Source organism: Stegostoma tigrinum, chromosome 14 (assembly GCF_030684315.1).
Source record: "Stegostoma tigrinum isolate sSteTig4 chromosome 14, sSteTig4.hap1, whole genome shotgun sequence".
NCBI classification, from domain to species: Eukaryota; Metazoa; Chordata; class Chondrichthyes; order Orectolobiformes; family Stegostomatidae; genus Stegostoma; species Stegostoma tigrinum.
In genome coordinates, this window is record NC_081367.1 from 61,568,375 (window position 1) to 61,580,876 (window position 12,502).

Here is a 12,502-nt window from a genome sequence, read left to right on the forward strand (position 1 = left end):
ATGACGCTAGTGGTAGTGAGGCAGATCCACACATGGGGTAGGACAGGTTCAATACGCACTTCACATGATGATTGCTATCAGTTAGGAGGAAGGGCAACAGGATTAGTACACAGGAGGAATCTCTGCTCTGTGTCATGTCTCATTTGCACACTGTCACAATATCCCATTTGTCACACTGAACCAGGGAGGCAGTATGGGCACTGACATTGCAATGGTGTCCTGAGAGAGAGTGGCAGGAGGGGGAAGAAAACTCGAGTTGGTTTAAAAAAATACCAAGCAAGCGCTGTTGTTTTGGATATGTGCGTGTACATCACCGTCAGTCAACAGCTAGTGAAGAATTATAGTGTAAATTGAACAAATTATACATGCTAAAAAAAAGTTAACCAAATTTACCACACACAAAAATCAGAAATTCTTGGTAAAAACAGAGAATTAATGTTTCAGGTCCAGCAACCCTCCTCAAAACGGGAATGAATGAATGATGGGCCCGAGGACCCAGCGGAGCCACAGCTGTGGGAGAAACCACAGCCGGCATTTTCAAGTGGTATCAATTACCTGGATAAGTGGTTGCGAATTTACCCCCACCGGAACCACAGCTATGGGAGAAACCGCAGCCGGCAGTTTCAATAGCTGACAATTACCTGGATAAGTGGTTGCGAATTTCGAAACAATGGCGCGTGCCATTGATGGAAAGGCGCTCTCCTGCCTTAAAGCAGGGTTCGGGGAGTGGGGGGCGGGATTTTCGCCGTGCTGGAGATCTCAAATGGTTTCTGGTCTGTCCCAGTTCAGCAGCAGGAACAATACAAATTCGCATTTACTTTTCAAGGACAACAGTGCACGTGGAGTTGTCTGCCAGCATTCTCCACCAGTGGATGGGAGACTGTTTAAAAGATTTTAGTGAACCCCACAGGCTTGTACAGTATGTGGACAACATCCTGTTGTTCACAGACAATGATGAGGAACATGGCCCCCTCGTTAGTGAGTTGTCAGGACTTCTGTGCAAGAGCGGGTTGAAGGTAAACCCGAAGAAGGCATAGATAGGTTTGAGGGAGGTCAGGTTCCTCGGACTGAGCCTGAGGGCTGGAGAACGCAGCATCAATGCAGCGCAGGCTAGGGAAGTCTTGGGGGTGGCTTGGTACGTTTGAATACTGCCCAGGATGTAATCTATAAAATCTTTTGGGTTAGTCTTTCGATCAGGGGCCCTTGACATAATTAAACACATCTCTTGTGGCTTCCAAGGGGTATAGACCTACATTATATTTTGAGCCCCTGTGTTGCGTTCGGGTGAGGACCGTGTGATTAGGAAATTGACGGTGATTTTTCTTACGGGTGTCCTTCTTTAGGCGTTGGCTATTCGAAGGTCTCTTCCAAACTCTGTCCTCACATTCACTATTCTCCGCCTGTGAGTCGGGACGATCATATTCTTCGTTACTTGTTGAATCGCTAGGAAACACTAAACAGGTGCGAGACGGTCGAGTGAACTGCACCCGGGACTTATCTTTCCCGAGGATTCTCATGGATTTTAAAAGAATACTGTTGTCCCTCCTTTTGTTCACTAACGGTCTGTTCTGTATTCTGTTTTCTGTTTGTCTGTTTATCTTTAGACCGAATTCGACAGGCGATAGGCTCTGTACAAGTGCAGGTTTGTTGGGGATTCATGTGGGCTGATTGCTGAAGGGCTTGGAGATTCTATAGGAGGTTTGGCTTGGTCAGCGTACGGTGGCGTTAACAGGGCTACGGGCAATTGCTGGGACTGATGGCAGTGTTGGGATGCCTGCAGGTGTAGGTTGGCCAAGGACGGGTAGGGTTGTGGAGGGGGTAGTGGTCCCGATGGGGAAGAGGGGGGCCTTCCCCAGTCCTCCTCGTCTTCTTCATCTGTATCATTAATTTGGAACAACATTCATAAGAGAGAGGGGTGGGGAGAGGGTTTTGAAATAAATAGGAGAGAGGGGGAGGCGGACCGAAGATGGATAGAGGAGAAGATAGGCGGAGAGGAGAGTACTGAGCAGTTTCAAGGCCGAAGATATGTCTGGAGATACCACGGATTTTTGTTTTCTGTCCCTCCACGTGAGACTGCTGTACATGTTGGAACCCTGCTCGTTGCGCCAAATATCAGGTTCGTTTTCGGAGACCCTCACGAACTTGATGCAATAACAAGACACTGACCTGTTTAGAAAAACACAACTCCTTTATTACCAAACAAGTACAAGCTGTGGAGAATCACTGTACTCAACCCGGCACGGAATGCAGTGTCTCGTAAGTAATTCTCCCTGAGCAGTGGACAGTCCCCGGTTTTTATACTTTACTAAGTACATAATATAGAAAACAATTTCGCATATCACAATGACATGATACATGAAACAATTATTACAATAGACAAAGACAGGCTACAAAACAATTATTACATCAAGAACATAAAAGACCAGGATATAGTATCGATCGTTCATGAAGTGACTGCGGCAGGAGGTGATTTCAAATTGTTAACGAGACAGATTGTGATTTCAAGTTGCCAATGTGTCTGGCTGCAATAAAGTCAGTGCCCGGGACCCTTTGTCAGAGGCAAGTTCCACATGGAATTCCCATTTGCTATCTTTAGGACAAAACCATCATCTACTGAAATATCCAGGCCTCATTTATGAACATTTTCAAAACTCTTTTTGTAAGATACTGAGCCCATTATGGTCCTTTTTGAATTGTTTTCTTTTTTCAGAAGAATAATATAACATTTTGGGGCAAAAATGCAAATAAGTAGGCCAAAGCTGGAGGCCAAAATAGCAAATACTTCAACTACCACAGCATATTTCCCCGGTGAACTTATGTAAGCTGGAATGAAAGTTACCCAAACTGCACAAAAGATAAGCATACTAAACGTTATGTGTTTAGCTTCATTGAAATTATCTGGAAGTTTCCGAGCTAGAAAAGCTGCCACAAAACACACACAAGACAGAAATCCAATATAACCGAGGACACAATAGAAGGCTAACAAAGATCCTACATTGCATTCAAAGACAATTATCTCATTGGAGTGAGCCGTGTTTTTCAAAGGATAAGGTGGAAATGCAATTAACCAGGTAGAACATATTGCACATTGTACCAGGGTAAGGATGTAAACCATCAGCCGTTGTTGTTTTGGTCCAAACCACTTCATCATATTATTGTTCGGAAACGTTGCTTTGAATGCCATCACCACGACAATCGTTTTACTCAATACACAAGATATGCAAAGAACAAAACTAATACCAAACGCCACGTGGCTGAGCATACAAGACCAAACTGAAGGTTCACCAATGAATGTAATTGAACACAGAAAGCAAAGAGTGAGGGCAAAAAGAAGAAGGAAGCTTAACTCAGAATTATTAGCTTTAACAATCGGAGTGTGTCTATAGGCGTAGAATATTGCGAATACACCAACAGTGTTGCAGGCTCCAAACATCGCCAGTGTCACCAAAATTATTCCCAATGTCTCAAAAAAGGAAAGAAACACGATATCCTTTGGAACACACTGATCCCGTCTCTCATTAGATTTGAATTCCACTGGACATCTTATGCAATGAACAGAATCTAAAAAGCAACACAAGACTTTGTCGTTATATGAGGAATCTCAACCCCTGAGCAATGTAGACATCAAACTTAGGCAGCAATGCCTTTGCATTCGTGTTCTCTTACCAGTTGTGTTACTAATTTCTCCTTGTGCACATGGTATGCAATCAAAACAGCAAATGGGTTGTCCTTTTCTACTTGCTTTCCTTGTTCCTTGATGGCAACTTTCAGAGCAAACAGCTTGAGGAACCTGATTATGAATATGAATACAATGGTGGAGAAATATTAGTAATTCCATGTGGCAAATGCACAACATTCACTCATACAATAAGAGAAAAAAAACAACTATTTCTCTTACCTTTTGTGAGGATTGTCCTTTTGGCAATATTTAATGGTTTATGGCCTCATCATGCCCCAGTTAAGTCCAGTTAAAGTGCTTGGAATAGATGTGAATTTGCACAAACAGTTTATTTTTACTGAGTTCATGTTCTGGTAATATCACTCATGATGTGCCCTCGGAGTTGCTTCATTGATTATTGACAAAAGGAAATCGGGAAACAACCAAATAAAATTGGATGCAATGTACAGGAATACCGTATAATGGATAAAATGAAAATCAGATTTGTAAATATAATCATTTTACTTCATTCATTCACAGGATGTTGGAGTTTTTTTTTTCTCAGCCCATCGTGTATTACCCATCTCCAGTTGGTCATTGAGAAATAGTAGGGACTGTAGATGCTGGAGAATTGGAGATAACAAGGTGTAGAGCTGGATGAACAAAGCAGCCCAAGCAGCATCAGAGGAGCAGAAAAGCTGTCGTTTCAGGCCTAGACCAGAAGGGTGAGAATATTAGCCTTCCTGCTCCTCTGATGCTGCTTGACCTCCTGTGTTCACCCAGCTCTAAACCTGGTTATTCCAGTTGATCATTGTCTGCCTTCCTGAAGTTTAAATCCATTTGCTGTCGAGAGTGCCATATTGTCATATGCGAGAAGCTGAGATATATTTCCAAATCAATATGGTGAGTGGCTGACTGGGGAACTTGCACGTGATGGTGCTCCCATGGATTTATTGCCAATGTCATTCCAACTGCAAGTGAGCATGTATTTCGAAGGGTGCTGTCTCAGGAACATTGTTGAATTATTGCAGAGTATCTTGTAGCTGCTGCTACTGAGAAGATGCACTAGAGGAAGTGAATGTTTGTGAATGTGGTGCCAATTTAGTAGCCCACTTTTTCTGAGATGGTATCAAGCTTCTTCAGATTTATTGGAACCACATCCGTGTAGGCAAGAGGGAAGATTCTGTCACAGTCCTGACTTGTGCCTTGAAAGTATGGTTATGTTTTGGACAGCTGAGAGGTTAGTTAACATTTGCAGGTTTCCGAGCATTTGATTTGCTTTTGCAGCCACAGAATTTATATTAGTTGTGTTCATTTTCTTGTAAATGAAAACCCCCTGTGATGCCGATGGTGTCGCAGCCAGCGATGCTGATGCTTTTGAATATAAAGGGGAGATGATTAGAATCTCTGCTGTTGGAGATGGTCATGACTTGGTTCTTATGTGGCACAGATGTGTTTGTGGCCAAGATGAGAATGCACCATAATGTTCCTTTATGCACAACCAATGTGTCAATTGCTCCCTTAGATTTGCTTTCAAACCTTTTCAACCACTTTTCTGTGTGTTTAGATTTAATGTTTGTGGTTCATGCATTTATGTGTTCATTCAGTTTATTTTAACGTATGGTGAAGTTTATAATTCGTTGTGTAACAGTGCGTTTTTGCGAAATTTAATGACATCAGTTATGCACAAAGAAAATCTGCTGTTCCTAGTGGCTGCAGGTAGAATATCTCTCTGGTTATTATATTGTGCATTCATCAAGTTAAACAATTTTGGAATTGCTGAGCAGATATGTTCTGTTTAACATTGCTTGATTGGTTGCAATTATCCTTCATGTCAGGAAATGGGCATCAGCGGGGAGGGCGTATATTTAATACAGCAGCCATCAGTTTAGTTTTCCGTTTCAGAGAAAAGAAATTGAAATGATAAAAAGGCAGTATTTAAAAATCTTACCGACTTCTGCTCTCCATTCCAAACAATTGCCCCTTCTGTTATCGAAAATTCTTCCCCAGTGCGAGCTGATCCGTCATACAGCCCAACATTTACAATATCAATGCCACCGAGGGCATTTGGCTGCCAGTTTACAATGTCATATGTCGGGACAGGATCACCGTTTTCGTCAAAATAAACCTTTTCGCCAATCTTGGTTATGAACTTCACTGTTCTCATATAATGTAGCAACTTTAAACAGAAAGAAAATGGGAGCACATTTACATTAATTGGAAATTTTCCACCGTGAATTTGGCCACATTGGATTTTAACGTAAGTGCAGTCATCAAATCACGTTAAGTGTTCCTCACCTGCCATGGTTGAAAATTTGAAACATTTGCACAACTTCCGTTGGAGAAAGGTCCTTCCCCGGTTTTACATGACAGCATATTGTGCAGTGCATGAGCTATAGCATAAGTTGCTTTGTACACATTGTAAGTGACTCTGTATTGCAACACATCAGTAAATTCGTTCTGGACATTCTGTAGATTTTCTCTCCCTGTGCATTCCTTCAGCTCCAATTCAGTTTTTCGAGAATCTGTTTTGTTTTCACCACTTAGAGTGCAGCCAAAACAACTTTCCCAAAAAGCTTTCACCAAATGGTTGCCTGGATATAAGGTTGGATGAACTTTCATGAGGAATTCCCTCAACCCTGGAATGCTGACTTTGCGAATTGCAACTCCAATTGTACCAGAAGCAATCTTTTTACTTTCCTCTGGAGGAAGAAGCAATGCAGAAACCCACGCTTCAGTTCCAATCCATTGTATGCCGCTGACATTTTGTCTTAGCATTTCCTTTAGAAGAGCAGCCATGTTTGATTTTCCCGCAAAGACAACAACAACTTTTGTCGTGGAAGTCTTTATGGTGTCAATTGTTTTGAGTAATTTCTCTGGAGCATGTGTAATATGAAATGACTCGGAAAAAGCTATACAAACGCCTAATTGTTGGACTGCTTCTTCAAATGCTTGCATTCCAAAGTTTCCATAATCATCGTCACTCTTAACTGTCCCGATCCAGGTCCATCTGAAATGTTTCACCAGCTGGGCTAATGCTCGAGCCTGATAGTAATCACTCGGTATTGTTCTGAAAAATGATGGATAATCTTTTCTATTGCTCAGGCACACACAGGTAGAAAAGTAGCTAACCTGTCAAAATTAAAGCAAAAACATTTGCGTTTCAATTATAATTTGTGGTTGTTTATGGTGTCAAGGCAAAAACATCAGTGGATAGGTGCAAGGATTCCAAATCATGTGGTGCTTACAGGAGTGGGTCTTCTTAAACGCAGTATAAACTACATATTTAATAATTTCAAATGTGCCAATCAAATATTCACTCACATGATTTATTGAATCATACAGTCAAAGAGTCGTCGAATAATATAGCATGGCAACAGGCCCTTCAGCCAAAATTGGTCCATGCTGACCTCAATTACTCAATTACTTCCAATTCCAGATTTTGGCCCATATTTTTCTCAATTCTTCTCATCCATGTGTTTAACTAAATGTTCGTTTTGTAAATGTTGCCATTGTATCTGCCTCAACCACATTCTCTGGCAGCCCATTCCACAATAAACCACTCACTGCGTGAAGAAATCAGCCCTCAGACCCTTCTTAAATCTTTCCCCTCTCAACTTAAACACATGCCAAATTGTTTTCATTCCTTATCCCTGGGGAAAAGTCAATACACATTTATTCTATCTATGACCCTCATAACTTTATATATATCAATAAAGGCACCGTTCATTCTCCTGTGTTTTAAGGAATGAAGTCGTATCCTGGCCAACCTGTCCCTATAACTCAGGCCAACTAGTTCTGACAACATCCTTGTAAATCGTCTTTGCACACTTTCCAGTTTGACTATGTCTTTCCTAAAACATGGCGCCCAAACTGTCCACAATACTCCAAGTGCAGCCGCACCAGTGATTTATACAACTGTAAGGTGATGTCCCATCAGTGATGCAATACCTCGACCAGTGATGACCAGCATGCCAAATACCTTATTCACCACACTGTCCACCTGTGGCACTGCTTTCAATGAGCAATGTACTTGTTTCCCCCCAGGTCCCGCTGTTCCACAACATTCCAAAGGACCTTATCATTTACTGCTTAAATTCAACCTTGGTTTGAATTTCTAAAGTGCAACACCTCACACTTAGCTCCATTTGCCAATCCTGAGGCCACCTCCTCATCTGATCAAGATCCCTCTGTAAGGTTTGATAACCTCCCTCACTATCAACAGTGCCTCCTAACTTTTTATCATCCTCAAACGTACTAAGCATGCCTTGTACATTCACATCCAGATCATTTACATAAGTAACCAATATGAAAGGTCCTAGCACCGACCCTGTAGCACACCAATAGTCACAGGTCTCCAGTCCCAGAAACAACGTGCAATCACGACTCTCTGCTTCCTACAATGTTTGCATTGCATCCTTTAGCATTATGCTTATGGTATGGTTTGCTGCTGGATAGATATCATATTCATATGTTATGTTGCTTCCCTTCAATTTTACAAACCCTTAATTTCAAATGTTCAAGGAATAGTGCTTTTGATTATCACATTGCTAACTTTTGGATACATTTTTGAATGTTTGCTTTATCATAGTTTACTTCTATTCATCTTCAAATTTCTGAAATGAGACTTTCGAAGCAGCATCTTCGAGGTAGAGGAAAGAGAGCCTTGTTATAAAGCCATAGCTATGCCAAGCCAAAGAGCAAACAACAGTAATTGTACTGGTCCATCTAACCGTCCGGAATGAGCATTCTAATTGGCATGCAAATGAAGACTTCAGCGTCTTTTGGATTAACAACAAAGGTTCAAAATTTTTCTTAGGCAATCGATTAAATGACACAAGTAACATCACATCATATGCTGTTGATCCAAGCTTACACACGTCATATAACAGAGTTATTAAAAGCCATGTCTTACCATAGGAATTCTGAAGGCACCGATGGAAGGTGCTATTGCTAAAGATCTCGTGGATCCAGAATCAGCAACAATCGCCGAAACAATTGAGGAGCTTTTACAGTTAACCAAGGATGTGCTTTCCTCGGGTTTGTTCAGAAATGCCATAGCCGCTTTTAGTGATAACTGGGTCAACGCGCAAGAATCGTATAGGCGGTATCCCAATGTGACACTGGGAAGGAGGGCTGTATCATTATTTATCTCCTCAATTGCAAAAATCATCGCCAGTGCGTAACGGAAAGCTCTAAACCGAAAGCTGCAGATCAAGCGAAGAAACGCGATTTTAAAAAAAACACAGAAAACTACGATAAAATTTACAACCAAATGGGCCTCCACTTAACTATTATGAACTATACTTCAATGGGAACACGCTGTCCCTTAAGTGGAAGTTAATTGTTCGATGCTCCAACGCAGATCCTTGAGCGCAAAATTTTAACTGATGTTAAACGAAGACTTGACGAATTTCAAGTGAAACATTAAGGCAATCACCGATCTTCCCTTATGGTTTCAATAGAAGTATTTCAAAGAACAGCAGGAGATCTCTCAAAATACCTTAACCAGCAATAATCATTCATCCCAAAATCCTAATAGAGGTTTTAGACTTTTGATCACGAGACTAATTGCGGAGTTTATTGCTCATACATTGCTGTCTGACGACGGTAAAACATTACATAAATTGCAAAAGTACCTGAATTTTTATGAAGCAATTTGGGGCAATTTTGCAAAAGCAAAGAGAACGATTATTTTTTAACCCTAAATTTGGAAATTAATTCAGAATTTGATCATATAAACCTTGAAGCAGCATGAGGGCAAATGTTTTCAATTTACCGAACAAACCTGAGGCATTTTGACGGTTCTGGAAGACTGCTAAACGAGAGATGGCGATGGTCAACGCGGTAAGAATGCATCCCAAAAATTCCACCCAATATAATATCTCCATCCTTCTCCAAGCCCAGTAAATCAAACCTGCCCCAGCGTTGGCAAACCTGGTTATTACTCGACCATGCCAAGGCAACAGCAGAATTCACTACTAAAATGAACCAATAAGGCATCTTTTATTGGGTAAGTTATTGTCCTCAGCTTACAGTAGAATGACTGATTTTTCATAAGGTGGAGCTATTTCAGTGAAAAACGTCCTCATGAGAACCAAATACATTTCAATCTCTGTTGAACGTCAACAAATTACTTCGCTAGTCCCTTGAGGAAACACATCACCAATTCAGTTGACATGAGACTTATGAAGGAAATAATTACAAATGAAATCACCTGTGCACCTTCAATCCAGTTGGGTCTGCCATCGCAGTTTGCACTGCTGCCAGGGACCTGGGTTCAAATCGTGCCTCGGGCACACATTTCCCATGTTTGTGTGAGTCTCCTCTTTGTGCTCTAATTTCCTTTCGCTATCAAAGATATGCAAGTTCATGGATCCTCAGAACCCTGAAATGATTTCGAAGTGGGATTCAGGACCACAGAATGAGGAGTACAGCACCTGAGTACTGTCATCACTTCCCTTCTACGGAGTAATGTTAATTCTAGTCAAATAATTGTTCGTTTTAATCACACAAGCCCATAAATTCTCCAAAGGCTGTCACTTCTGAAATTGTAAACTGACCATCCTATTTCAAATTATTTGGAAGGAAAACTATCTCAAAGATCTGCAGTAACAAAAGCAAAAAATAGTGGAAAAAGCTCAGAAGGTCTGGCAGAATCTGTGGGGAGAAGCCAGAGTTAACGTTTCGTATCAATTGACCCTTCCTCAGATGCTGCCAGACCTGCTGAGCTTTTCCAGCAATTTCTGCATGTTGTTTCATTTACAGCACTTGCAATTCTTTCAGTTTTTTGCCAACATCTGCCCGGGAGATGAGGAAAATTGTTAAATTCTGCTGTTATGCAGTGTCTTTGTGAGCATTGTGTTTCACTGGCAGTATTTCGCCTTCAGCCCTAAAATTTCGATGTTGTTTGAATGTCAGTGCCCATTGGTCACTATTTGAAGTAATTTCATTATTAAGCAGCAATTGCTGAACAATCCTGACAAATTTAAGTTCTTTATTTGAGGTGATAAAGTGATTGCTTTTATTTTTTTCATCATCCTGTTCAGAGAAATTATTCTGGAGCATGTGGGACTGGATATCAGGCCTCCTGGTTCAGAAATAGTAACATTTCAGCACATGACAAGACCTACTGGAAAATGCATGGTGCTGCATTCTGATGGATTATCTAATGAAATGCAGGGATAACATGAAAAGGCATCATATTCAAGCATTGAGATAACAAGGTCCAGAGCTGGATGAGCACAGCAGGCCAGGGGGCATCAGAGGAACAGGAAAGCTGACATTTCGCGTCTGGGCCATTCTTCAGAAAATGAAGAAAGGTCCAGACCCGAAACGTCAGCCTTCCTGCTCCTCTGATGCTGCCTTGGCCTGCTGTGCTCATCCAACTCTACCCCTTGTTATCTCAGATTCTCCTGCATCGGCAGTTCCTACTATCTTTGAGTGGATATTCAAGCATTGAACCCCATTCAATTTGCCCATTCATAGCTCCCATATGGTGACAAAGCACAGTGAATCAGAATTGATAGGTCAACCAATCAACATCGCCAAATGGAAACTTGTGGGTGCTGATATTTCCATACATCTGCTGTCTTTGTCCTTCCAGAGAGTGAGTTGTTGTCGAGTAAGCAATGGTGCAATTGTGCTTCTTGTCGAGTGTGCTCCGCATTGCTCTTGTGCACCAGAGAGGAAGTAAGTGCATAATGAATGTGATTGGTGGGATGTTAATCAAGGGGGCTGCTGAGAGGTGGTCATCGCCAAGAGGTTAAGATGATGTCTCTTTATCGAATAACATCCTTCTGATTGCTTTTCAAACCCTTCCTGCTTTTAGAGCATAAGACCATAAGACACAGGAGTGGAAGTAAGGCCATTCAGCCTATCAAATCCACGCAGCCATTTAATCATGGCTGATGGGCTTTTCAACTCCACTTACCCGTGCTCTCCCCGTAGCCCTTAATTCCTTGTGAGATCAAGAAATTATTATTCTCTGCTTTGAAGACATTTAACGTCCTGACCTCCACTGTGCTCCATTGCAATGCATTCCACAGGCCCAACACTCTCTGGCTGAAGAAATGTCTCCTCATTTCTGCTCTAATTTTACCTCCTCTAATTCTAAGGCTGTGCCCACGGGTCCTAGTCTCCCCGCCTCAAGGAAACAACTTCCCAGTGTCCACTCTTTCTAAGCCTGCATTATCTTGCATGTTTCTATTAGATCTCCAGTCAACCTTCTAAACTCTAATGAATACAATCCCAGGATCCTCAGCCATTCATCGTGTGTTAAGCCTACCATTCCAGGGATCATCCGTATGAATCTCCGCTGGGCACGGTCAAGGACCAATAAGTCCTTCCTGAGATGTGGGGCGCAAAATTGGACACAGTATCCCAAAACTAGACCTTTATAAAGTCTCAGGAGCACATGGCTGCTTTTAAATTTGAACCCTCTTGAGATAAGTGACAAACTTCAATTTGTTTTCTTCATCATGGACTTAACCTGTAAGTTACCCTTTACAGAATCCTGGACTAGCTCTCTCAGATCCCTTTATACTTCGGCTTTATGAATTTCCGCATCATTTAGAAAATAGTCCATACTTACATTCTTTTTTCCAAAGTGCAAGGCCTTGCATTTGCTCACATTGAATTTCATCAGTCATTTCCTGGACCATTTTCCTAAACTGTCTAAATCTTTCTGCAGCCTCCTCACCTCGTCAGTACAACTTGCCTGTCGACCTAACTTCGGGACATCGGCAAACATTGCCAGAATGCATCCAATACGTTCATCCATCATTAATATATAAAGTGAACAGTTGCAGCCCCAATACTAAACCCTGCTATCCACTTGTCACC

General features: G+C 41.6%; 1 protein-coding gene across 1 annotated transcript; it reads right to left on the reverse strand.

The window, feature by feature from the left end:
* Positions 1-2,293: 2,293 nt before the first annotated feature.
* Positions 2,294-9,653, reverse strand: LOC125457661 (extracellular calcium-sensing receptor-like). The gene is made up of 6 exons (XM_048542199.1): positions 9,447-9,653; positions 8,574-8,865; positions 5,957-6,790; positions 5,610-5,837; positions 3,667-3,790; positions 2,294-3,561 (listed from the first exon to the last, which is right to left on the reverse strand). Exons 1-6 carry the CDS (start codon positions 9,515-9,517, stop codon positions 2,630-2,632), a joined length of 2,481 nt encoding a protein of 826 aa, XP_048398156.1. The 5' UTR covers positions 9,518-9,653; the 3' UTR covers positions 2,294-2,629.
* Positions 9,654-12,502: the final 2,849 nt, after the last annotated feature.